This window comes from Lissotriton helveticus, chromosome 4_1, assembly GCF_964261635.1.
Source record: "Lissotriton helveticus chromosome 4_1, aLisHel1.1, whole genome shotgun sequence".
NCBI lineage: Eukaryota > Metazoa > Chordata > Amphibia > Caudata > Salamandridae > Lissotriton > Lissotriton helveticus.
In genome coordinates, this window is record NC_136063.1 from 1,654,913,383 (window position 1) to 1,654,941,318 (window position 27,936).

The 27,936-nt window shown below is 45.4% G+C and overlaps 1 protein-coding gene across 1 annotated transcript; it reads right to left on the reverse strand.

Moving 5' to 3' along the window:
* Window positions 1-24,045: 24,045 nt before the first annotated feature.
* XCR1 (X-C motif chemokine receptor 1) lies at window positions 24,046-27,273 on the reverse strand. The gene is made up of 2 exons (XM_078685879.1): window positions 27,249-27,273; window positions 24,046-27,124 (listed from the first exon to the last, which is right to left on the reverse strand). Exon 2 carries the CDS (start codon window positions 27,098-27,100, stop codon window positions 26,093-26,095), a length of 1,008 nt encoding a protein of 335 aa, XP_078542005.1. The 5' UTR covers window positions 27,101-27,124; window positions 27,249-27,273; the 3' UTR covers window positions 24,046-26,092.
* Window positions 27,274-27,936: the final 663 nt, after the last annotated feature.

Below are 27,936 nucleotides of genomic sequence, written 5' to 3' on the forward strand. Positions count from 1 at the left end.
CTACCACACCAGGTTCCCTGAGGCGTTCGCCCTGAGAGCGCCTACTACAAAGAATGTTGCCGATAAAATGATTGAGTTGTTTTCTAGGGTAGGGTTCCCCAAGGAGATCCTCACAGACCAAGGAACTCCTTTTGTGTCTAAAATGATGAGAGAGGTATGTAAGATGTTGGATCTACACCAAATAAGAACGTCAGCATATCATCCACAAACGGACTGTCTCGTTGAGAGATATAACCGTACCCTAAAGAACACGCTGGAAAAAATGCTAACAGTGGAAAACAAAGAATGGGATAAGGTACTACCCCTGGCCCTCTATGTTCTGAGGGCACAAGTACAGAGTAGCATTGGTTGTTCACCTTTTGAACTACTGTATGGTAGACAACCTCGGTCACTCTTAGAGATAACCAAAGACGCATGGGAGCAAGAGGATTCTGAAGACAAACGGTCCCTGTTAGATTACACACAACAACTAAGGTCCAAGTTGGGTAAACTGAGAGACCTGGCTTATTCACATTTGGAACAAAACCAACGTAAACAGAAGGTCTATTATGATAAAGGGAAGAAATGGCGAAGATTAGAAAAGGGTGACTGGGTGTTGGTCTTACTTCCCTCCTCCTCTCAAAAATTCAAAAGCGAGTGGTTAGGCCCATACCCTATTATGGAAACGATAGGTAAAACTACCTATAGAGTAAAACTATCACCAACAAGACATCAGACATTACACATTAATCTTTTTAAAAAATGGATAGGGCCCCCTCCTCAATCGGCACACTTTGGGCTGCCAGTAAACAGGAATACGACCACACTAGGGCAGTTACCTATCAACCCTGAATTGTCCTTGAAAGAGAAAGAAGACCTGATGAAGGCTCTATGTCCTTTTTCTTCTATATTTTCTGACACCCCAGGGTTGACTCATTTGACTGAACACAGAATACAGACAGAGGAAGGTAAAATAATCAAACAAAGACCATACAGAATACCTCCTGCCAGGAGAGCAGACGTTAAAAGAGAAGTGTAGGACATGCTCAAACTAGGTGTGATAAGACCCTCACACAGCAACTGGTCTTCACCTATAGTGATGATACCAAAACCAGATGGATCCACTCGCTTCTGCATGGATTTTAGGGAATTAAACGCCATATCGGCCTTTGATACATACCCCATACCACGGGTGGATGAACTAGTGGAGAGAATAGGGGAGGCAAAGTATATAAGAACGCTAGATCTAACAAAAGGATACTTGCAGGTACCCCTGAGAGAAGAGGACAGGAAAAAGACTGCATTCGCCACGGAAGAAGGACTTTATGAGTTCAATGTTCTTCCTTTTGGACTTTACGGGGCCCCGGCCACGTTCCAAAGACTAATGAACAACGTCTTAACAAATCACAACAGATATTGTTCAGTCTATCTGGACGATATTGTAATATTTAGCAAAACGTGGGAGAAGCATCTAGTCCACATACAGGACGTCTTGCAGGCACTCAAAAAAGCAGGTCTACACATAAACGCCAAAAAATCAAGAGCAGCCTTTCCCAGGGTAAAGTCTCTTGGTTTCCTACTAGGTGAGGGTGTAATAGCCCCCCAGGAGGAAAAAGTGAAAGCCATTGTACAAACCCCTTTTGCAACTTCCAAAAGAGAGCTGAGAGCGTTCCTTGGCCTAATAGGTTACTACAGAAGATTTATCGAGAACTTTGCGGTAACCGCAAGTCCACTGACCAACCTATTGAAGAAAACTGTGAAACCCGCTCACTTGAGTCAACCTTCCATTGAAGCTAAGGAGGTGAGGTGCCGGGTTTTTAGGAACCCGGTGGTGCCAGGGGATAACACCCGATGACCTCTGAGTTCTCCCTTGTTCCGGACCACAGAAACAATGAGTCTTCCAGTCGCAGTCAGAGATCAAGTTTTATTGGTAGCTACCAAGTAACACGTGTCCTAGAAGCATGACAAACACGGGTCATGTATTCTCAGGAGACTGTACGTGTTCGTTTTTACAGAACCAGTCTTCTCCTTTTATACAGAAATAATGGCTTCAAGCAAGAATTCTTGAGTTTATGATATGGCTGTAAACATATTTCTGTAATAATACAAAGTGCGGCGTCACGAAAGCAAACCCACATTTTAGATGTCCAGTTCGTGACAGATTACCCAGCAAGATCCGGGACTCCCATCAGATATCGATGAAACACCAATAAAGGCAGGTACCACCCAGTCATAAAACTGGCCATAAAGAAGAAGTATGGACAGGTGCATGTTTGTAGAAAGCATGTTCTGTATGGGGTTAATGGTTTGTGGAATGTTATGTGTCGATAGTATCGTATTCGGCCACTGGGCGGGGAGCCGCCTAAACAGGTTTGGCTTAAGGCAATGGAGTCAGTTTGGACAGGTCAGGGGGAAGTCAGGGAAGGTGGACGTGTCCTTTTGGATCAAGCTCGACCTTTAATTGACTTAACATGAGGGCAAGACGTAAGATGGATGCCGTTCACAAAATGGAGTCTAAGGGATTGGGACGGAAACTACGATTTAGGGGTGTTGGCTACCCTCGATTGTCACGCAAATACATAGGAATGATGTCCTAATCATTATCGGTTCTTGGACACTAAATTCGTCATGGTACGTTGATATTTTGTGACACGGGTATTGGACCTCGATATTGGGATAACAATAGGGTCCAGATTTTCAGAACCACAGACCCTCCTTTTGCCCTTATGTAAGGCAATAACTCATGTTAATCCGAGTCCAACTCTGTATGAAGGAATTCGTGGAGATGCTGCTGTAACATCATCCTGTTGCTTAGTTCGTCCCTTGACGCAGGCTTCCGTACACATGAAGTAGCACAGAGGCCACAGAGTGCAGGAGCGCACTGGACACATAGGCAGAACATAAACAGAAGTGTTAAGATCATCCCAATGAAGATTAGCGTTTTCCATCCCCAGGCAGCGATCAGTCCCCAGAACCACCCTAGCAAGGACCAATCCCCTTTTTCAACGTGAAGGGAACCAGATATTTCATGTAGTTTAGAGATGGCCTGGTATACTGTCGGTGCATTATCAGGGATGAATATGCAACAACTGGATTGGATGACTCTACACACACCACCACGATCGGCGAGTATGATATCAAGGGCAATTCGTTTCTGAAGGGTCATAAGTCGATCCGACTGAAGCTCGGTTGTCAAATTGCCAAGTGCTCCGGCCGTTGTAGTCACGGCGGATTCAACTATCCTTGCTAACTGGCGAATATTCCTGCTGTTCACCATAGGCCCCCAAAATGGCAGAAAACCTTTTGCGAAGTCAGCGAATTCCTGACCCGCGGTGTCGTCTTTACTCACGACACCTCTAGCTGTCCTTGTCCGATGGTAATCTGCTCGGGCCGTGTAGGTAGGAGGCAGCAGAAATGAGATGAAACACGTGCCTGAGAAGTCAGGGGGTAACCATGTATAGGCTTGGTCGTGGCAGACGAAATACGTGCCTTTGGCTGCTAAGAGTATAGGGGAAGTTCGGGAGGTGAGCACATATGTTTCTGTGCAAATGCTCTTTCCTAACTGTGCAGTGGGATCTCTACCAATACCTTGTAAACATAGGTGACCTCGGTGGGGCACTATCCAAACTGGGCGGGATTTCTTTGCTGCCTGGCTCTTGATCAGGTAAACGCCATGTTTGGTTACGTTCCAACGAGTGTATGGAGTCAGTTCATCTTTGGGGATAGTCAGATATGTGTGGAACTCTCTACTCATATTTCTTATCCCTGCTATTAGTGCCTTGTTACTGGAATCGCTTTCAGTGGAACGGGTCGGGTATGGTTCTAGGGAGAATAGGAACATGGTCTGAAAAGCCCACAGAGAACCATAATAACTAAATGGCAGGATGAAGTATGGGATACCCTTATCCGTCGTGTGCGGCATGAGTCCGCATATCCAACAGTTTGATGTGTTCATTATAGACTGGTGTTGGTGTAGGAGTTGGATGAAAGAGTTATTTACAAATTCGAGCCTTCTGGCAGACTCGTGTTCAGGTAGAGGGTGAAAAGAGTGTGGGGAGAGAGTGGGAGAAGACGTTGGCAGAGTGTCATTTGAGAATAGGGAAACTCGAAATACGAATAGAGCATAACCAATCAAAAGCATCACAGCGCTAAACAGCATTAGAACACATATTATTAAAAATCTTTTCTTGGACAGTATAGTACACAATTGTTTTTCAAAGTTCGTAAGCTTGACAGGTCTCTCTACCCTTGGAAACTCCATCCTCTACTTGCTGCCCGCGGTGGTAGGTTGATTCTGCTAGGGAGCGTGCTCCGTTCGGTCCGGGGTGACTCCTTCGGACCAACCAGAACCGTGGACCTAAAACTTCCTTGGTTGCACTCCCTACACTTCAACCGCGACCCTAGCAGCGGAACCGGATGGCGGTTCGAAAATCAAAAATGAGCTAGTTCCCTGGGACGAGAGAGCTGGAAGATAAAAAAATAGTTCTTGGGGGAAAAGGGAAATCACATTAGATCAAGGTTTTATTAGTCTCTGGGGCTGGATCTCAGGTCATATCGTCGCTTCTCAGGTACGGTGTGGTCTTTAAACAATGTCTCAGGTTCAGTAGTGTCCAATTGCATAGATGGTGACACACGTCCTTGCAAAATACGATCACTCTCCTTTTCGGTACCAGTCTCTTTTAAACGTGCATCGCTGAAAGGGATGAAACGAGGTACGGATTCAGTCTTAGAGTCGGCAAGTCCTTTGTCGACCCACCGGTCGTATGGAAGGGGCAGAGGGACCCGTTTGCAATGGGTCCCATGCACCCAGTTCTTTTTGCCGTCCACCCGAACCGCTGATCTCGTGGAAAGAAGTACCAGGTATGGTCCGGTCCACCTCGGCTGTCCGTTGCTGGTGCGCTGGAAATTCCGCACCAGGACCCACGAGCCGGGTTCGATGGTATGACCTGGATCGTCAGAGGCTGGCGGAGAGGAACTGTGAACCTGTTGGTGTAAAACACGCAATTTAGCTGTCAATTCACACAAATAATCAAGCAGTACGGGGTGTTCTATTTCGCGGAGTTTCTTCGGTCTTGGCACGCCCCAGACGTTGGCTGGGCGGCCAAACACGATCTCGTGGGGGCTAAGACCTAATCTGGAATGGACGGTCATCCTAGTTGACAAGAGTGCTAGGGGCAAGGCGTCAGGCCATTTAAGACCTGTACTGGCTTGGATCTTGGCTAGCTTGAGTTTCAAAGTGCCATTGTAGCACTCTACTAATCCAGCTGATTGGGGGTGATTTGCAGCGTGGAATTTCTGGTGTATGCCTAGACACTCACACACTCTCTTCATCACTCGTCCTATGAATTCACTTCCATTATCACTCCAGACAATTCTAGGCATACCGAATCTCGGGAAGAACTCTTTGACAAGGGCTTTGGCAGTTGTCATAGCAGTATTGTCTTTAAGGGGGTACGCTTCCACCCACCTTGAAAAAGCGCAAACAACAATGAGCACATACTTTAGATTGTTGCACCTTTCCATGTGAATGAAATCGAGCTGCAAAACCTCGAACGGATACGTAGGAGGCGCAAAGTGACCAGCTGGAGTTGGAGTTCCTTTACCGGGATTGTGTTTTAGGCATATCATACAGTTTCTGACCACATTTTCTGCATATTTTGGGATATTGCTATTCTGCCATACTGGGGCCAATAGCTTACATATTCCTTTCGAACTGATGTGTGGCATGCCGTGAGCCATTGTTACTACTGCAAGTACGTATGCATTAGGTAGTAGCCATCGCTGGTGTTCCGATACTTCGACCCAACAACCATTCGCATGCAATCTACCCTTACTTTCTCTCCATTCATTCACCTCATTCTCAGTTGCCTCAGCTTGTATGCATTTTATGCTTTCAATGGTGTCCTCACACATTCCCACATCAGCAGTACATCTAGCGGGACTCGCAACATACATTCGACTCATCGTGTCCCTTGCGGTCTCTTTCGCAACCTCGTCTGCAAATGCATTTCTGCGGCCAATATCGTCTTAAATTTTCTTGTGTGCACTGCATTTCATAATGGCAACTTGTAGTGGCATGGTCAGTGACTCAAGGAGCTCATTAACTAGCTGACCATGTTGTATCTTTGCACCATGTGAGGTAAGGAAACCACGTTCACGCCATAATCTCCCAAAACTGTGAGCCACGCCAAAGGCGTATTGGCTGTCCGTGTACACATTCACTCGCTTTCCTTTTGCTAACACGCATGCTCTGGTTAGTGCAATAATTTCCGCAGCTTGTGCAGAGTTGTGGGAAATACGTGCGGTCTCTATAATGGTGTGTAATGTTGTTACAGCATATGCGGCAGTCGTATCACCATTCGGTAACTTGAAACATGAACCGTCAACCCATAAAGTATCATTGCATTCAGGAAGGGGAGTGTCCTGTAAGTCTACTCTCCCTTTTGTCTCTTCTTCTGTCCTAAAGCAGCAGTCATGTTTATCACTCTTGTCTGTTCCTGTCGGAATGGGTAATAACGTTGCGGGATTCAGTGTATCACACCTCTTTATGTGGATGTGGCTTGCTAGCAACGTCAGTTCGTAACTGGATAGTCAAGCGCTAGTAAGGTGTTGTGTCTTCGTCCTGTTTAGTAAAATGTCTACTGCGTGCGGAACCATAACGATCAGAGTATTATTCATGACTAATCCAGCGGATTGTCGAATGCAGACAGCTGCTGCGGCGGTAGCCCTCAGACAACTTGGTAGTGCCTTAGCCACAGGATCCAGAGTTGCCGAAAAATACGCGCATGGGCGCTGTCTGTTCCCAAAATGTTGTGTTAAGACTGATAATGCACAGCCTTCCTTCTCATGGACATATAATGTGAAAGGCTTACTGTAGTTGGGGTTTCCCAACACAGGGGCTGAACACAATGCATCACGCAACTTGTGAAAACTCGTCTGACAATCTTCAGACCAGGGCATAGGATTGGGCGTATCTTTACGGAGTAGTGCCAGCAAGGGTTTAGCTAGCAGTGAGAAATTCGGTATCCATTGTCTACAGTACGATGTAATGCCCAAAAAAGCTCGAACTTCTCTCTGTGTCCTTGGGGCACTTAGTTCTGCAATTGCCTGTATTCTTTCTGGTGTCAGTCTCCTTCCCTCCTTCGACAAGACGTGACCTAAGTAGGTTACTTCTTGTCGGCAAAATTGTAGTTTGGAAAGGGAGACTTTGTGCTTCATGTCACATAAGTGATGCAATAATGATAACGTAGCTTTCTTGCAAATTTCTTCAGTGTCCGCAGCGATCAGCAGATCGTCTACGTACTGAATCAGAGTTGAACCACTTTGTAGAACAATCGTGTCTAGTTGTGTTTTCAGGGCCTGACTGAATATGGATGGGCTTTCGCAGTAGCCTTGAGGAGGGCACTTGAAGCGGAAGCTTCGTCCTCCTAAATTAAATCCGAAAATATCTCTACTCTCCTCGGCAATCGGGATACTGAAGAAAGCGTTCTTCAGGTCAATCACCGAGAACCAATTTGCTGAAGCTGGAACCATTGTCAATAAAGCAGTAATGTCGGGGACGACTGGAAACTGTGGGATAACTATCTTGTTTACTTCTCTGAGGTCGATCACGAACCTATACACAGGGGTTTGTGAACGATCAGTACGTTTTAATACGGGCAAAACCGGACTGTTACAGACATTTCCTGTCGTTTCTTCGATGACGTCTTTATCAATTAAATCGTGAACAATGTTCAACAACGCTTTTTCGCATTCGCTAGACATTTTGTATTGGGGAATACGTGGCAACCTAACGTCGGCTTTCAACGTTATGACATATGGTGTTATCTCCAAACGACCTACATCATTAGAACCATTAGCCCAGAGTATATCAGGAAGTGACAATAATTCAGTTGGAATATTGTCCTTTGATAAATACATCGAAGAAATGACCTTCTTGCCTAAAGTAAGTTGTACTCCCGAGGGAGAACAGTACAAGGTTGCATATAACCTTTTTAGTAAGTCCAAACCTAGCAAATTTTCACCACAACCTGTTGTCAAAATGAGGGGTGCTTCTAATTCGCATGGGCCAACAGAAAGAGACATAGGACTAGAGATCGGGTTTCTAACAGGGGCGCCAGAGAAACCTACTGAGACATTCATTTCACCAGACAAAGGTGCGCCAGGAAGTTTCCAGTGCATGATAGAACTTTTTGTGGCACCAGTATCCAGCAGAAATGGCTCTGACACTCCTGAGGCTATTACCTCGACACAAGGTCCATTCTGATCTACCGGAACTGAGACAACTCCCTCTCTTTGTCCATGGCTGTCCTAGCAATCGTTACCCTCATTTTCGTATTCAGCGTAATAGTCGTCAGCATAGTACTGAGCTGATTTAGACGATGAATTATTCTGTTGGTCAAAGCTATTCATGGACTTCTGAGGCGGAAAAGAAGTTGTATTTTGAGTGAAATTTCCACGGCCTCTACCTCTAGGGGCATGTTGAACACCTCTCCCCCTACACCTTGACCACCGTTTAAACGTCGCGCAAGAGCAATTATCCCTAAAATGACCCTCTTCTTTGCAATACGCACATTGATTCGGGCCATATGTAGGACGCTGGTGGGAAAACTCGTTACCTTGCGCGTTCCTCGAATACTGCTGTCGCGGTTGATAATCGGGCTGACTAGCCGTGCGAGGCGGATAGGCCTGCTGGAGGAGAACCTTAGTTTTCAAATCTTTCGTCTTTTTATCTGCCTTGTCTAGCTCGTCTTTACGCCTATTCTCATAGTACTGGGCTGTAGCTAAAATCTGTGCTGACGTAGAGACAGCCCAAGCACTCTCAGAGTCTTTTAGTTTATTACATAGTTCAGGGAGCAAATTATGTACGAACTTGTCCACAAACAATCTTTGGCCACCCTCGGTAGCCATATCTTGACCACTGTGGTCGGTGAATGTTTCCTCAAATCTTGTGAAAAAGTCAGACACATTCTCATCTTTCTTTTGTTTACATGCTGATAGCTTGTCCCAATTTACGCGTACTTCAGGCATTATTGTCGTCATGTACGCTATAATTCTACCGGGAAGTTCAGCTATTAACGGCTCAGGTTTAAAACCACCGACTTGTCTAGCATCTGTAGTCGCAATGTTCGCCCATGAGTCACCTAGTTCCTGATCGTGATCCGTATGACGTATCTTGCTCCATAAAGGATGTGGAACAATGTTCCCAAATAACATGTCTACATCTGCTAAATTCATTATACATGAGCTTGCAGTTTGCGATAACTCCTTATAATACCCAGTTGGGTTCTTACGAGGGTCAGGTAGTGACTGTTTGAGTGCTAATACTTCCGATCTTTTCCATGGGACATGTACCCATACACGCTGGAAATGGGGCAGAATTGGTGGATTAGCATTCGCATCACCTTCCCTCCAAACAGGAGGAACCTCTCTCATGGGGTACTGTCTCGCTCTTTTCCTACTAGACGTACCACATTCAGACGATGACCCAGAGTTACCACCTGTGCTTCGATATGATAATAATACCTCAACTGCTTTGTCGACATCGGGACCTACAATCATGCCTTCCCCGAATTTAAATCGTATACTACACAAATCTCGAGAGTTGCTCTCTTGACCATCATCTTCCAAATCCTCACACAGAAAAACACACATCTGTTCAAAAACATATCTTTGCGTCGGTTCATCCCATTGACGGAAAACGTTCATGACGGACTCTACATCATATCTGGCTGTATCCAGAGCCCAATTCCGTGCTAACTTATTCAGGCATTCCCTCTCTCGATAATCAGGCATTTGGCTTCGTAACTGTCTTAGTCCCTTATTAGGGGTAGTTTTAGGCGACCGAAAAAGTGGTGAAGGAATGTTAGTAATAATGCTGGCCGTTTTATGCCAGACGGAAGGTGAAAGTGGAGGAATAACTGGTGTCAGAACAGAGTCACGCAAAGCAGAAACAGAAGCGTTCGCAGAACTAGTATCGGAAGAAATAGAAGGTGCGCTAGGCGAAGTTGTAGAAGGAACAGTAGGAGAAGTAGATGTGACTGGTGAGCCTTGAGGAGGCTGCACTAGAGAAATAGAAGCCAGCTGAAGAGTAGCTGGTGAGTGCTGTAGAGGAGCTGGTATAACAGCTAACAGAGGTGCAACTAAAGGTTTGTCTTTAAATTTTATCGCGGCTTGTATTACTGAAATACCCCTTTCCCTCTTATTCTTCTTTTCTAGTTTAATTGCCTTTTGTTTGGCCTCTTTACGCCATAAGCGGAAAGAGTCAAACATCGCCGGTCGGGCTTTCTTTTTGAACAGTTTGACCTCTAGGTTATCTAGAATTTCTGAGTCGAAACTACCATATTGGGGCCATTTTAAAACACCATCTTTACAGGTGTATTTTATCCACACTTCATTATATGTGATAGGACCTACGCCATGTTTTACATAGAGCTCATACGTTGGAGTTCCAATTGGAGGAACCGGACACGAATCCTCTAATCGGGAGTCCCTATTATAACCAAGACAAAACAAGTTTCCAAGTCTGCTAAAACCAGGCATCTTCGCTCACTAGTCTAGCTTCAAACTTCAAAGGTTTATCTATTATGATATTTCTCGTGAAAACACAAGTCCTTCGGCTTTGGGGCTTGCAAGTGCCAAATCAAGTCGTATCTCCAGGATACCAAAAACTAAGGACAAACTAAGGACTGGGAGACGCTCCACTTATACTTAACTGAAGTATTTGAAGATCGGTGACGTCGCTAGAAGACTCGTCTATCGTTTTGCTCTACCAAGGATCACTGGGTCCAAAACAAGGCGATAGTCAGGGCAGCAGTCCTTCGTAGCCGTCGGGATGCGGGGAACCTCGCAGCAAAGACCTTCGGAACCACGTCAACATACAGGGGTCGCTGAAGTGGCTGGCCGTCCTCCGGAATTTTCTCACGAACATCTGGCTTGGACCGTCGCCGCTTGATATCGCCCCGAGTTGGGCGCCAATTGAGGTGCTGGGTTTTTAGGAACCCGGTGGTGTCAGGGGATAACACCCGATGACCTCTGAGTTCTCCCTTGTTCCGGACCACAGAAACAATGAGTCTTCCAGTCGCAGTCAGAGATCAAGTTTTATTGGTAGCTACCAAGTAACACATGTCCTAGAAGCATGACAAACACGGGTCATGTATTCTCAGGAGACTGTACGTGTTCGTTTTTACAGAACCAGTCTTCTCCTTTTATACAGAAATAATGGCTTCAAGCAAGAATTCTTGAGTTTATGATATGGCTGTAAACATATTTCTGTAATAATACAAAGTGCGGCGTCACGAAAGCAAACCCACATTTTAGATGTCCAGTTCGTGACAGATTACCTAGCAAGATCCGGGACTCCCATCAGATATCGATGAAACACCAATAAAGGCAGGTACCACCCAGTCATAAAACTGGCCATAAAGAAGAAGTATGGACAGGTGCATGTTTGTAGAAAGCATGTTCTGTATGGGGTGAATGGTTTGTGGAATGTTATGTGTCGATAGTATCGTATTCGGCCACTGGGCGGGGAGCCGCCCAAACAGGTTTGGCTTAAGGCAATGGAGTCAGTTTGGACAGGTCAGGGGGAAGTCAGGGAAGGTGGACGTGTCCTTTTGGATCAAGCTCGACCTTTAATTGACTTAACATGAGGGCAAGACGTAAGATGGATGCCGTTCACAAAATGGAGTCTAAGGGATTGGGACGGAAACTACGATTTAGGGGTGTTGGCTACCCTCGATTGTCACGCAAATACATAGGAATGATGTCCTAATCATTATCGGTTCTTGGACACTAAATTCGTCATGGTACGTTGATATTTTGTGACACGGGTATTGGACCTCGATATTGGGATAACAATAGGGTCCAGATTTTCAGAACCACAGAGGCGTTTGAACACCTCAAACGGGCTATAACAACGAGTCCAGTTCTGGTACCTCCCAATTTTGAAAAACCCTTTTCGTTAGCCACGGATGCCTCAAATACAGGACTAGGGGCCGTGTTGTCTAAAGAGGGGGAAGATGGAACGGAACATCCCATATTGTTCCTTAGCCGTAAATTGCATCCTCGTGAACAGAAGTACCCAACGATTGAAAGAGAATGCCTAGCCATTCTGTGGGCCGTTGATAAACTGAGGTACTCTCTAGAGGGATGTCCGTTTGTTTTGTTCACGGACCACGCTCCTTTACAATGGATGCAAAGAAACAGTTCACAAAATCCCAGGGTCCTCAGATGGTTTTTATTCCTTCAACCCTTTTCCTTTGTGGTGAAACACCGAAAAGGACGTGACAATGGTAATGCAGACTTCTTATCTCGGACACCTTCTCTCCCCGATCGGGAGAAGCCAGGGGGGAGGAGTGTAACAAGGAACCCGGTACCCAAGGGCTTGACCATGAAGTGGACTGGTGGACTTACAATGACTCGGATTCCCTTCCTCCTTCCCCGAAGGACGAACAGGTTCCATGGCACTCGGCAGCAGGAAGAAATATGCACTGCGCCTTTAACTGGTCGTCTGAATCCAAAGAAGTCCCCGCCCACCGTGACGTCAGCTTCGGGGCATTGGTAAAGAACGCGGATATCCCAGGGTTGGCGTGTGACATCACCGAAGAAGAGGAGCAGAGATCGGGAGAGTACGAAGAGAAGAGCTGGAGTGTGCGAGGAGCCGAGGACGCCGAGCAAGGAGGAGAAGCAGACGTGCCGCAAGGCGAAGCAGACGAGCCAGGAGGCCAACGGAACCACGCTGCGCCGTGCCACACTCCCGAGGGAGGAGTGTGGCTAAGACAGGTACGGGACAAGTTTGCAAGTTGGGTGGGACGTCGGAGTATAGTCCTGCGTTAGCGAGTGCACCCTCTTCCGTAGTTTCCCTCACCTTCCTGTTCCCTATTTTCCCTCCCCTGCACCACCACGATACGCAGCAGCGGTAAAGCGTCACAACGCAGGTGTCCCTTCACTACCCCGGTCCCCTTGGGATTACAGCAGAGCAAGGACAGCATTTAATTGGTCCTTCTTTGTTTTTTTTTCCCTTTCCGGTCACCACGAGAGTCTTACACCTTCCAACAACACCTGAAGAGCCCAAACATAGGGTGAAACAGACAGACTCATATGCGAGGTTTATTCCAAGAGGCACCACGGATCCAGCCGAGTTTGCCAAAGAAAGACTGACATTCCGTCGAAAGAAATTGTATATGAAAATAAAACCCGCTTTACCTAAACATCGTTCCCAGCCTATTACTGACTCCCCATTACAGTCACTTTATTCAGGATATATGAATTCCCATCAGATAACCGTTTATTAATATTATAATATGCAATTTGGCAATTGAACACAAAACCATTTGTCACCTTAACGTTTTTTACTATAAATATGAATTCGGACCAAAACCATCAAATATATTTTTCTTGTGTTCCAAACTGAAATAAACTTCCCCAACATTTTCTTTACATCCTTCCCCTCAATTGTTCTCTATAAGTTCCCCTAACCACCAACTAATGACTGGAGAAGCCCGCTCTAGACTTTTCCTCCCCGAGATTTTTGCCTCAAACTATCTGTTAGGGAATATCATGTCCTGAAGTGGCGAATATATATATATATATATGTATATATAAATATATATACATATATTTTATTTATTATTATTATTATTATTATTTTTTTGGGTGGGTGGGTGGGATTTCGCTTGAGGAGCAACCTCGCCATCTTTATCCTACCTGCGCCTCAGCCTACGCCTAATCTCCTCACAGCCTAACGCGCGCTAAACTTCCCTAACGCTCCCTTCCTATCTCGCGCATTGACTGTTCCATGTGTGCGAAAACCCCAGGGGGAGACAGCTCGCGCCGCTCCCCCTGCGGGGCCATCGGCCACAAAATCAAGACCACTCGCTTTACTTTATAGCATAAAAGGCCACTTTATTCAGGATATATGAATTCCCATCAGATAACAGTTTATTAATATTATAATATGCAATTTGGCAATTGAACACAAAACCATTTGTCACCTTAACGTTTTTTACTATAAATATGAATTCAGACCGAAACCATCAAATATATTTTTCTTGTATTCCAAACTGAAATAAACTTCTCCAACATTTTCTTTACATCCTTCCCCTCAATTGTTCTCTATAAGTCTCCCTAACTCCCAACTAATGACTGGAGAAGCCCGCTCTAGACTTTTCCTCCCTGATATTTTTGCCACCCAGGAAAACCAAGGAGTTTTCCTGGCCCCACCCTCTACCTAATCTGAAGCGAGTCACAATTTAGAATTACACCACAAATTGACTTGTAGTTTCTGAGCCAGCATATCTCTGATTTCCACTAAATAATAAGCCATGCCTAAGTGTGACAAATGTACTCCGTCATCTCTAAACAGGTGACCTTCGGTGCTTGTGATATTCTCATGCACAATATATTTGATCTGCATCACTTTACAAAATACCCTCATTGATTTATTCAACTTTCTTCTTGCTTTCTCCACTGCAGTATGACATCTGGCATTTCTCCAAGATTGTCTATAAATGAATTCAGTCCAGATGAGGTGAGTGGTCGGCCAATTGGTTTTCAAAACCGCTAAATCTCATTGCATCCTTTTGATGAGCGTTAGGCCCGATAAGTCCACCAAATCATTTTCTCCTAGATGGATAATGAGATAGTCCGGGCAACCTCATACATGAAACATCTGTGATAGCGTTGGGAACAAATCATCCCATTTCATACCTCCTTTTCCTTTCCACACCAATTCATGCTGGGCGGTGGGAATACCAAGAGATCTTCCATAAATCTGTTTTTCCGCAAAAAGAGCCGCCCATTGTACAAAGGAATGACCTACCATCCACGTTTGTTTTTTAAATTTTGATGTAACTCCCCGAACATTACCTAAAAGAAAACAGAAATTAATCTACTGCAAAAAAAATTTGATTGTCAATGCATATTTATTTACGTACATATCGTTTGTAACAATTAGATTTCCATCTGCCGATACATTCCAATACGTCCAATCCCAGCCTCAACCTAGCTGCCTCTGTAGCCGCCCGTATTCTGAATGAATGCGTGGCAAAATTTTGCAGGTTCTCTCTTAAGAACGTTACGGCTCTTCGCATTACTGCTAAAAATTGTGCACTCGTTATTTTGTTTCCAGTCTCGTGAATGAAAATGTGGCCTTGCTGAAAAGAGCTTGAAGAAGAAAATTTTACCAATTCCTGTACCGGGCAGCAATGCGCTATCCTGCTGTCATTCAGAAAAACCCATGTACCCCTACCCAACTGATCAGTTTTGGACCTCCTAACCCATATACCTATTTTATGCTCCAAAACTGAAATCTCCTTGCTGCATAACCCCCAATCTCTCCCCAAACCCAGAACTTCAGACACCCTGAACGCGACAAAGAACATCCAAATCATAGCCAATCTAAAACGCCCCAATTCCCAAACATCATAACAAAATAACGCCAGCTGCTCTAGCAACTGTTGTAGTAGCTCAAAAGTAATGGGGGCCCATAGCTGTTAAAAATTAACTGTCCTCCTCTTGAGTCCCCTCAACATTTTTCTAACTAAAATATTATCTACTGGATCAAATCCCCACAACAGTTGTCCATAAAATGACAAACCCGACAGTTTCCCTGCAATGGTCGTGTGAGATAGACCTTTATCTATTAACATTAGCACGAAGTCACAAATATCTACACTCTCCTTTTCTGCTGACCCTGACCCACGTAAAACCTGTTTATAGTGTAAAATTCTTCCTATGCTTGTACATAACTTTGTCTAGTCGAAGGGGTAATGGACTGCTCGACTAGCTGTACGGTCCTCATTCCCCTAGGGCCCAAAGGTTTTGTGGCACCCTCGTTTTGTTGACATCCGCCCCCGGCGCCAATTCTCGGAACTTCTGCCAATGAGAGCGGGAAAGGGCGTCAGCAAAGGAATTGTTAACTCCAGGGACATGCTTAGCTTTGAAAATCATAATGAACCCGAAAACTCAATAGCATGAACATCCTCAGCAATTGTAAAACTCTCACATCTTTGGCTTTCTGGTTATTCACTAAATTTACCACTGCTGTATTATCTACATGAAATAAAACAGATCTATTTTGGAATTCATGACCCCATGCCAACAGAGCAACAATCAAAGGAAACAGCTCCAAGAATGCAATACTGCGGCCTTGATTTTTCCAATGCTCCGGCCAGCTTTCGGCGCACCACCTCCCTTCCCAGAATACTCTGAAACCACTTGATCCAGCAGCGTCAGAATAAATTTGTACTTGCCAAACAAAATCCTCATCCTAGAACTGCAACGGTATTCCGTTGAAACTTTCCAAGAAACACAACCACACTCTCAAATCCTCCTTAATTCCCTTAGTCAGGCGAACTCTATGGTGTGGGAGAGAAGCGCCTGATAACGCCATGCCTAAACGCCTACAAAGTGTCCTTCCTGCTCTCACTACCCTACACACAAAGTTCAAATAGCCTAACAAGCGCTGTACTTGTCTCAACTCAATCTTCCGTGTATCTAGGACCAATAGCAAAAATGATCTGATCTCTTGAATCTTACCCTCTGGGAGGGGCGCTATCATCTTCAGTGTATCAATTTAAATGCCTAGAAAAGTCATAATCGGACCAGGCCCCTCTGTCTTGTCAGGAGCCAAAGGGACCCCCAAAGAATCTGTCAGTGCCTGGAATTGAGTGAGTGCTTCCTTGCAATGTCCCGTCTGAGCCTTCCCAACAAAAAGAAAATCATCTAAATAATGACACCTGATGCCTTTAGTACACAGTTGAGAAAATACCCACTGAATGAACGTACTAAACATCTCAAAAAGCGCACATGAAGCCGCACAGCCCATTGGTAAAACTCTGTCCACGTAGTATTGGCCCTGAAAAAACATACCCAGCAGTTCAAAATCAGAAGGGTGTATTGGTAGTAAACGGAAAGCAGATTGGATGTCGCATTTAGCCATCTCTGCCCCTTCTCCCATCCGTGTCACTAACTTAATCGCTTCATCTACTGTGGTGTAAGACACTGAAGTATCAATTGCTGAGATGAAATCGTTAATGGAGCTACCTTCTGGCCAGGACAGATGTTGTATCATCCTATGCTCTCCTTTTGTCTTTTTTGGAATGACACCTAGTGGGGACACCATTAAATTTGGTAATGGACAGTACTGAAAGGGGCCCGCTATCCTGCCTTCCTTGATTTCTGCTTCTAATTTACAACGGACCACCTCCGGCAATTCTTTAGCAGAACGTAAATTGTCAGCCCACCTACGATGACGGGGGCCCTGATATCCAAGCCTAAAGCCTACATGGAACCCCCAAAACAATCTAGCCGCTGCGTCAGTATCTGGATACCTGTCTAACCAAGGCGCCAAACTTGGCAATCTAACTGGTGTATGTGCCTTTTGGAAAAGCATGGAAAGGGGCGCCCCTTCCTCTATATGCCCAGTTGTTCTGTTCGTTAAATCTTTGTTGTTCACTGAATCTTTGGCCGCCAAAACCTCCTGCTGGGGAACCACATTGCGTGAGTGGATGACGTCCCCCACACTGGGAACATTCATGTTTAAAGCGGCACAGCTGTCTACTACACATTCCCCTATTATAGTTCCAACAGGCCCCCGTCCCAGAGCTGAAACCCCTTCCCCATGCACCCGCTCCAGATTGAGCGGGACGCCACAGAAAGGGCCGGTAAGGCACTGGCAACCCGCTTACCGTGTGTGTCGTTGCTAATGGGTGAGAAGCTGACATCCATTGGAGCCAAAGTTCCGAGTCCACGTCCCCCCACGGCTTCTCAGCGCATATACTAATACGAGCTCTAAATTCCTTGTCATAGTTCAACCATGAGTATCCCCCAAAATGCAGCTGTGCTTTCCTGACGATATCCATGTATTTATAGAGGGCAACTGACCTCTCAGAATATTTTTCGCAATAAATACTTGCATATATCAGGAAAGCCGAGGTCCAGTTTTCAATGGTATGCGGAACCCTGGGACGTCGCGCTAACTCCCATTCCTCTTCTTTTGAACCCTCTTTAGCTTGCACGTCCCGGTGTAGTAACTAGAAGATGTCAACAAACTCATGGTTCCATATCCTCTGTTTGGTTTTGTCTGATAAGTGCGTCCCCAAGGGCATCGCAAGACCCATGTAAGGAAGCCTTTGTTTAACATTAAGGGACACTATCTTATCAGAAACTTCGTCTTGTGGCCGCCCTTCGTCTACACTAGCTGACCTATTCTATGACTCTCCTGTACCCATTACGCCCAGCGGTTTCAGCACTCTCAATGATACAGACCCGTCTATCAACCCACTCTTCCCACCTTCCCTCTCCCCAACAGGTTTTATACTAGGTAAAATTCTTCCATTCCCCCTTTTTTCATGCATCTCATCCCACGCTGCCCACCAATGAGGCTTACCGTAAGGTAACTGTTCCGCTCTTTGCTGTAACTCCGTTCGAGACATCTGCTCTTGATAATCTCTTGGTGTTAGGTCCTTGTTAGAAGAGTCCACACTTGACCTCTGAAACGATAAAGAAGATTTTTGTGTTGCCCCCCGCTTTTTTCCCCCTTTTGCTTTATATACCATACCTGAAACTGTTTGTTGTGGAACCTTTTTGCTATTCAAATTATCCCTGCCCTTTAGCGACAGCCCATCCTGTTCCCTTGCACCCTGACTAGACTCGCACATCATCTCACTAGTACTGGGACATACCCCGTCCCCAACCCCGCCATCAAAGGTTGTCCAAGCCGAGCCAGAACTCCGCTCCAGAGGTCTGCCCGACCACACAAAATCCGCTCTAGATTTGCTACTATTGACATAACCAAGCTCCTCAATGGACGGTGATACATTAGAGGTAGCCGCTTGAACAGATGGCACAGTAAAGAAACCACCCATCTGCGCATCAGAAAGGTCGCGAGAACCTCGCGAAGAGTTGAAACTTTCTTTATAATTATTTCTCTCTGTGTTGTTGTCGCCAGCAGAGTTTGAGCGCTCAACCCATACCCACTGTCCGTCCCAGCTCCTGTTCTGTGTGTCGCTCATGTTCGGCGCTGCAAACGGCGGCGGGCGAGCACGTGGGAATACATATTCAGTATCCCATCTCCTTAACTCCGGGCATGAACGAATTGTGTCTCTCCATTCCCCAATTCCTTCGTCATCACCTCCTTCCTCCTTGCTGTCTGACTCTACGTCAAACTCCAAGTCACTTGTACCCTGTGTCTCTTGACCTAAGTAAATCTGTGTATGCACCCGGGGGTCCCCCCTTTTTTTGCCAAAAGTTGGCATTCTACTCCTGACTCTGTGTTTTCCTCAATCCCGCTCCTGTTCAGTGGCAATTTATTGCGTGACCTGGAAAGGGGGACCTCCTCAATTAGCTGCGCCTCAAAATCTTCCCCTTCCTCGCTGTCGCTGGAATAAGCAACCAATGAACCTTCTCGCCCCTTACAATAAAATTCGGACTCATGGCGCTTTGCCTGATATCCTGACAAGAATTGTCATATCCCTTCTGAAGGTGCATTGATGGGGGTAATGTAGGCATCTCTGGGCCCCCCAGCCCGCGTTGGGTGACTACCAGTTTCTTCACAGCCTTTTCCTTCCCTTTTCTCTTGATGGCTGCCTGCTTAGCGCCACTAGAACCCCCCTTTTCCAATACTGGAACCTGCGCACTCTCCTCAACAAAGTCATGTAGGTCCTCCGCCTGACTCACCGCTTTCTGAGGTGTGAGGGAAGTGCCCCTGCGCATATCCATGAATTTTCTTGCTGCGCCAATTCTTGCTGTCCCCTCATCGCCTGTGCTTAACGAGCGCACTCTCCAGCCTCCTTTTTTGACATACGCTGTCTGGCAAGCTTCTATCGCAGACTTCACCCCTTTTGCCACTTTCCGCTGTGGAGGACGTTTGGGAGGGAGCATCTCCTGACGGGCAGCCTGCGTCAGCATGTCCTCTCTCTCCTCCTGTTGAATGACTCTCAAAGCTGCCACCAGCTGCTCACTCATATTCATGCTGGCGAAAAAACTCGCTATATTTAGGGCAACCTCTGCCCCCTATTAACTCGAAAAACAACCTTGTGTGGCCGATTTCGCTTGAGGAGCAACCTCGCCGCCTTTATCCTACCTGCGCCTCAGCCTATGCCTAATCTCCTCACAGCCTAACGCGCGCTAAACTTCCCTAACGCTCCCTTCCTATCTCGCGCATGGACTGCTCCATGTGCACGAAAACCCCAGGGGAGACAGCTCGCGCCGCTCCCCCTGCGGGGCCATAGCGCCCTGAGTAAATCAGGCTGCCGTGGTAAACGTTAAATGGACTCAGTATTGATGAGAGCTCCTTGTTAACGTGGTTTGGGGAAAATAACAACTGCAGCTCAGTCAACAAACACGGGCCTGTGGCGGCGTCCTCCAGTGCCCCCCACCTGCACCCCATACTTTTAGGAAGTGGAACCCACCGAGCGGAGAGAAAGTCCCATGTGTGCAACACTCTTTCTACTTATTGCATGCAGAGGGATTCTGAACCGTTTTCCCTTTCTGTACTAAACCCCTGCGCTGCTTCCTTTCACCGATCGTCTGCACACGAACTGAACATCACCGGCCCTGCCCTGTACGTCATGGGCCTATGCTCGGTGATGGTGGGATCAGTGGCGTCACTAGGGGGGTGCGGGGGGTGCGGACCGCACCGGGTGACACCTTTACATGGGGTGACACCAATGTGGTTACGCTGTATAACACAGCTTTGCCACCTCGCCTCTGCTCTGCTTTAAAATCGGAACCCTGATCCTAATGAAACGACGTTCTTTTGCCTCTCTGACAAGTTCAACAAGCGCAGAGGCTGCTCTCCCAGGCTCCTTGACGTCATCACTATCAGCCACGCCCCCTCTGCTGGTTAAATGATGTTGATGGGCTCACGATGCGCGGGATCGGATCAACAGATGAGCGCAGCCGCAGTCAGTTCCTGCAGCCAACAGCACGCCGTAGAGCACTGTCACAGGGTCCCAGGAAGTTGCCCGACTAGGCCTCAGAAGGCCTCTTTGCCTATGTTACTTTTCACTAGTGGATTTCTTCATGTGAGCCCCGTGCTGCCTGCCCACCTGGACTCGGAGCCCCTCTAGCATGCTCGACAGACGACTGATGTCACCTCAGAACAAGCTGGTCGTTCCTGAGGTGAGAGCCGAGTGAGCAGCAAGGCAAACGCCTTACTCTGAATTAATGCAAACTAAGTTTGACCTTTTGGTGAATAGCTTCTTCTCCTTATGTAAATGTAAAATTGCTTTGACACTTTCCGTTATTGCTGGGTTCAAAGTGTATACAGCATTCATTTCCTGGCTGTCAAAGCACAGACAGCAGCTAATTATTTTGAACCCATCTAGCGCCTCTTAAAAACCGCATCACAGCTTTTGCACGTTGTTTAGTAGGTTAGCTAGCACGTAGTTGTCAAAAATAGTAAATTGTATGGAATTGCAATGACGGTTTAAACATTCTAGCAGTCTTCAAATAGTTTAAAGAACACAGCCTTTTGAATCCGTCATTTGGGGATACAGACATGAACAGTTTGCCTAGTGCGTTTTTTAAGGTGCTGTGAAATAATTGTCTCTAATCTGGCTGCCAAAGGAAACCAATAGGAAATGCCTGCAGACACAGCATTCTCCCATGCTAGCTACTGATAGTTTGTAGAAAAAGGCATCTTTGTTCCCAGAGCCCTCCCTCACAGAGAGGGCTCAATCGTATTTCTAACTCTGCTCAGCTCAATTCCATACAAGTCATTGTCCATGGCACATATTTCTACCCCTCGTCAGGGGTAGTAAGCACTATATAAATGCAATTTAAACATATTGTCATCGTCATCGCAGCTCATTACATCACAGCTCATTGTCTATCGCAACCTGTAATCATCACAGGATAATGCCCTCATCTCTCCTCGTCCATCAACCTCTATTGCCTTCATTGCTCGTTGTCAATCCCACCAGTTTATTGCCATCACACGCCATTTTTCATGGCCACCTATTATCATCATAGCTAATTGTTATCATGAGTCATTGACCATCCCAGCACACTGCATTACAGCTCATTGTTCATGGTAACCTGTTGTCATCACAGCTAAATGCATTATTGCTCATTGTCTATACCAACATATTCCCCCAGATGCATCAAGCATCCATTTTGCGATTCCTTATTAGCGAAAAATAAGGATTCGCTAATAAGGAATAGCAAAATGCTATGCATGAAGAACTCGCTTAAAAAATAGCGATTTCTTAAAATTCCTTAATTGCGACTCGCAAATTGCGAATCGCAATTAAGGAATACCTCCTCATTCATTCCTATGGGCCTAGAGGCCCATAGGAATGAATGGGAAGACAGCAATTAGCAAATCGCAAATTGAGAATGCAATTTCAAGGGTGCAGGGGTGTCCAAAGGACACCCTGTTGCACCCCTGAAATTAATCTGTGCACATATGTTGCGCACACACATGCCCGCATGTGTGTGCGCAACATGAAACTTTGAAAAATGCACAAAAGTGCATTTTTCTAATTTTTTGCAAATTACCATGAAGTTCAACTTCATAGTAATTTGCTCCCCCTATTAGCGAAATCACTATTTTTTTTCTTTTTTGATGCATTGCATTTAAGGAATCTCAATTTGGGATTCCTTGAATGCAATCGCAATTTAAGGAATCTCAATTTAGAGATTCCTTAAATTGCGATTTTTGCATTTGGGATGATGCATCCCAAATGCAGAAATACAAGTCGCAAAGGGGCAGATTCTGAGAATCTGCCCCTTTGCGACCAGATTTTCCTTTGATGCATCTGGGCCATTGTCTCTACAGTTTATTGCCCATACCAGCCTATTGCCATCACAGCTCATCGTCCATCTTCTGCCTATTGCCATCAGAGCTCAGCTCATCGTCCATCTTCTACCTATTGCCATCACAGCTCATCGTCCATCTTCTGCCTATTGCCATCACAGCTCATTATCCATCATCTACCTATTGCGATCACAGCTCATCGTCTGCTTATTGCCATCACAGCTCATCATCCATTTTCTGCCTATTGCCATCACAGCTCATTGTCTACCTATTGCCATCACAGTTCATCGTCCATCTTCTGCCTATTTCCATCAAAGCTCATCATCCATTATCTACCTATTGCCACCACAGCCCATCGGCCATTTTCTGCCTATTGCCATCACAGCTCATCATCCATTTTCTGCCTATTGCCATCACAGCTCATTGTCTACCTATTGCGATCACAGCTCATCGTCCATCTTCTGCCTATTTCCATCAAAGCTCATCATCTATTATCTACCTATTGCCATCACAGCTCATCATTCATTTTCTGCCTATTGCCATCACAGCTCATCGTCCATCTTCTACCTATTGCCATCACAGCCCATCGTCCATCATCTACCTATTGCCATCACAGCTGAACGAGTGGTGTAGCTAGGGGGGCGTTAGGGCGTTCCGTCCCAGGCGGCACTATTTTGGGGGCCGTGGCGGAACAGTGCACTCATTACGTGCAGTTATGTTAGTGCACTGTGCAAGTGCACCTGCTTACAACAAATACTGCAGTGCACGCCAAAGACGGACTCGGAGCGGAGGTGGTCCATGCGGTAAGCCGTGAGGGGGTGACACCATGAGTTACCCGCACCGGGTGACACCAACCCTAGTGACGCCACTGGGTGGGATAGCTGGCGTGCGTGCGTGCCTACGCTGCTGCAGGCAGCAGTTTGAACCTGCAGGTGGTGGTGCACTTAAAATGGGGCCGCGTGCGGGCACTGGTGGCCCGTTGCGGCGGCCTTTATCATTTATATGGGGACACTGACACTACTGTAATGAGTGTCATGAATGTCCCCAAATAAATGGTAAAGGCCGTCGCAACGGGCCACCAGTGCCCGCAGCCGCCGCCCCAAAAATAGTGCCGCCCCCACCCTGCCCCCCTAGCTACGCCAGTGTAATATCTCGCAATCAGACCTACGAACATATACATACATATGTAGGAAGGCTGTCCTACCCAGGTAGTGTTAAATAGTGCAAGTATAAGCTAATTATGGCACACCGAAAAAGGCAGACATGCTTTGCAAAATTCAGAGAAGGCAACACAATTTTGAAAGCATCTGACTGTTTATTTTATGATGAGAAATGAAAAAATTACCAAGATAAACAATTCTGGTTGATGAAATAAGCATTGCGTTTAAATATGGAAGCAAGGAGGCACAGTCCTAGTAGTGCACATTTTAAGTAACCAACAGAGATACAATTCATGATGGATTCCATTTTAGAATTTGTCAAACCATAATAATAACACGGACAACCCTAAAACACTCACGTGAAAGAAAAACCTTCTTATGAAGTTTAACAAAGTGAGTCAAAACGGACACTTTTAACAATGAACTAAAAAACCTACATTTTATTTTTGCTTTAGTTCTCAGACGAAAGCTAAATACTACCAAGGCCTGAAGAGTTCTCCTATTTTAAAGCCTCGATGGAGAGTTCCTTGTTAAATTGCTGCTGCCATCAAGAAAGACATCTGTATGCACGAGTGTCACAATTACCAGTGAGCTGGACTATCCCGAATTCGATGAGTTTTCTACAACGAAATATCAGCAGGTGAAACTTGCTTGTATTTACTGAGGAAAAATCTCACTAAATACTGGGACATGTGGATTCTGAGGGGATCTGTATGTTAATCTCCATTATCGTGTGAAATGATAGAAAACCGCTATTTTCAACAATCTGTTTAAAAATAATTCACGGTCATCAGGGCAAGACTCTCTGGAGAGCAGAGCTGACTGTATCAGGCCCTCCCCCCTCCACCCACCCCCTGAAAGGCTGGGGCCCTGGGCCAGAGCCCACTTTGCCCATGCCTTAAAACATCTCTGACCCAAATGTATTTGAGTGCTTTTCATGAGCACCTGTTACATTACACATGGACACATACATTTTCTATGCACCGATAGACTATGTGATTTGGTAGAATCACAGGATGGTGAGCCGACATTGAGACTCGAATCTGGTTCCCCAATTTTAAAGTCTGCCGCTCTGGCTCTAATGCAGAAACGGCCAGGGGCATGAGATGGAACATATACGATGCACAAGCCCCCACCTCCAGTCCTACATCATGGTTTCTTCATACTCGCCTATCGGAGCAAAATGCAGTTATTGGGAGGACGGGTGGGTGGAATTGTCTTCACCAGCAATGGATAATCTATAAATAAACACTAGTTACACACTGTGATGGTTAACAGCCTGTGGGTCTAAGTTTCAGTCCACAATACTCACGAATGCCTTTGAACATTAATATATAACATTATTTCATAAGGGGAACGGCCATGACCCATCAATGTACAGATGCCAAGGGAATGTACTCGAATACTATTTCAGATGTACTAATATACTTATCCAAAGTTTAAAAATGAAAATATTTCAATACAGAAATGCTATAAAAATGCAATTTTCGGCCCTGCTGCCGCAAAATATACAGTCATAAACTTCAACGCAGTTTTCTTCATGGTACTCTCATCCTTACATTATTGTTATGTTTAAATATAACCTATTTGCATACACACATACACAAAAATCACATATTTGAGGATTCATCGAGCCCGCTAAAGAATGCATGGAGGAGCTGTCTTACTCTTAATAAGGTTGTGCGAAGTTTTTTATGCTAACAAAGTTTCTCAAAGTGTTAGATTTTTGCAGTTCGTTAGGTTTGTACGGGCGAAGGCAAACTAAAAACGGAAAAATGCTAAGTTCTCTCCCCGTTGAAGGTTCTTTTTAACTGCATTGCGAGATGATTTTAACTCTAATCAAAGAGCATCCAAGATGGACAATTTAAGCACACGTTTCCTCTGGATGCCTGACTTTTGTAGATTTTTTTTCTATGTACAGTGCCAAATGCTTGTTGATTTTTTGTGGTATCAATTGCTACAGAAGCCTTGTGAATGAAGCAACTATTCAATTTCAGTTGTCTCTAACTGCTGTAATACATGAACATTTGTAAAACCAATAAAGACATTTAAACAAAAAAATCAATAGCAACAGAAGCCGCATTTTTAAGCAAGTTTTAGATAAAGCATATTTTTTCCTACAAAATTTTACAAAGGTTGTGAGAAATCAAATTTTGCAACTTCGCACAACCTACAACACAGACCTGTGTCAGTATAGCGAGAGATCTTCATGGTGTAAGTTGTCGTGGGAGCTCACCCTCATACTTATGCTCAGCTCTTGGACGATGCAAGGCCGGCATCGAAGGAACATGCGCTTCAAATGCCTATTGAACTTTATCCCAACAAAGGCGTACAGCACCGGGTTCAAGCAGCAGTGAGAAAAGGCCACTTTCTCACAAATGTACATGGCATATGCAAGATGCCTACTCATCTCACAATCTGACCCCTGAAGATCTATTGTTCCTAGAAACATCAAAATATTGTAAGGAGCCCAACTCAGAAAATACACCACTATGATGATGAGGATCAGCTTCACTGTCCTGTACCGCCTTTGGGACGGGGAACGCAGAAGAGTCCGTAGTATATTAAAGTAGCAGAATGAGATGATAGCCAAAGAAACCAAGAAGAACAAGTTCTGCTGGTATGTGCTGGCCACCTCCCAGTTGCTATTGTCATACTCACACATAAGGAAACCATCGTGGTCGCTATCAAGAGTGGTAAAAATGAGCACAGGGATGGTGGCTAGACAACTAATGACCCAAATGATCCCAGACAGTATTATGCCGGACACGCGCCTGCGCGTCCTGAGAGCCGAGAGGGGGTGGACCACAGCCAAGTACCGGTAGATGGTCATCATCGTCAAGAAGATTATGCTGCTGTAAAATCCAACTGAGAAAACAGCGCTCATGAACTTGCAGAGTGGTTCTCCAAAAACCCAACCGAGCATGTGGTACGCTGCCCAAAACGGAAGCATGGAGGCAAAAACTAAGTCGGTGATGGAGAGGTTCACGATGAAGATGTTGGTGATGGAGGAAAGGTTTTCATATTTCACCACGATCCAGAGGACCAGGCTGTTTCCAAGCAGGCTGAAGAAAAAGATGAAGGAGTTCAAGATGGCGGTGAAGATGGCACCAAACTGAAAGAGGTCTTCATTATCGCATGGAGAATTCAAATCAGCAATGTAGGCTGTCATATCAATGAATGTTGTTGTTCCCATTTCGATTTGTAAGAGTTACACGTCCTTTGGTTTAGCAGGAAAACAAAGAAACAAAAATTATATATTTCAAACAAGCTACCTGTGAAAGGAGAGACGTTGAATATCTGTTTTGCTCAGTTAGTAAAGTTGTTAATGAAAGCATCCTCACCTCAGTCTCATGAATACACTGCACTGAGAGCTACCGAAACAGCATTGAAAGGAGTTGGTTCCTTTCTGTAACCGTACAAATGTTATTAACTTGCACTTCCTTAAACTTTAGCAGGTGAAACTTTCAACAAATGAAGCTAAACAACGTCCACAGGTTTGCTTGCTTACCACAGAACGTGTACCACCTGAAAGCAGAGGCAGAACCAAAATGACGTCAACGCATCTCCCAGGACAGAGCTAGGCAAGGCAGCACAGGCAGAACAGGTTGTACAACCGTTTCTCTGGACGTTAGCAAACAGTCATTAACTTGGAATCTCTCTGAAAATCTCCCAGTTAGTACATTAGCTGCAGTCAGCACAGCTCAAAAACAGGGCTGTGGTTGACACTCTGGGCCTCATTTACAAGATTTTGATGCAGCACAGTAAGGGGCATATGTATGAAACTATTTTGCGATCGCAAACATTGCGAATCGCAAAAGACCAGCGTTTGCAAATACGAAATAGAGAAATGTGATGTACCACACATTTCCGCATTGCAAATTAAGAAAACGCAATTTATTGCGATTTCTTAATTTGCGAGGTAAGAAATCTGCAAATATCCTTGCAAATTCGCAGTCTGCGAAAATTGCAAATTGAGAAATCGCAAATTAAGAAGTCGCTAAAGAATTTACCAAAAATTTGCAAATTGCC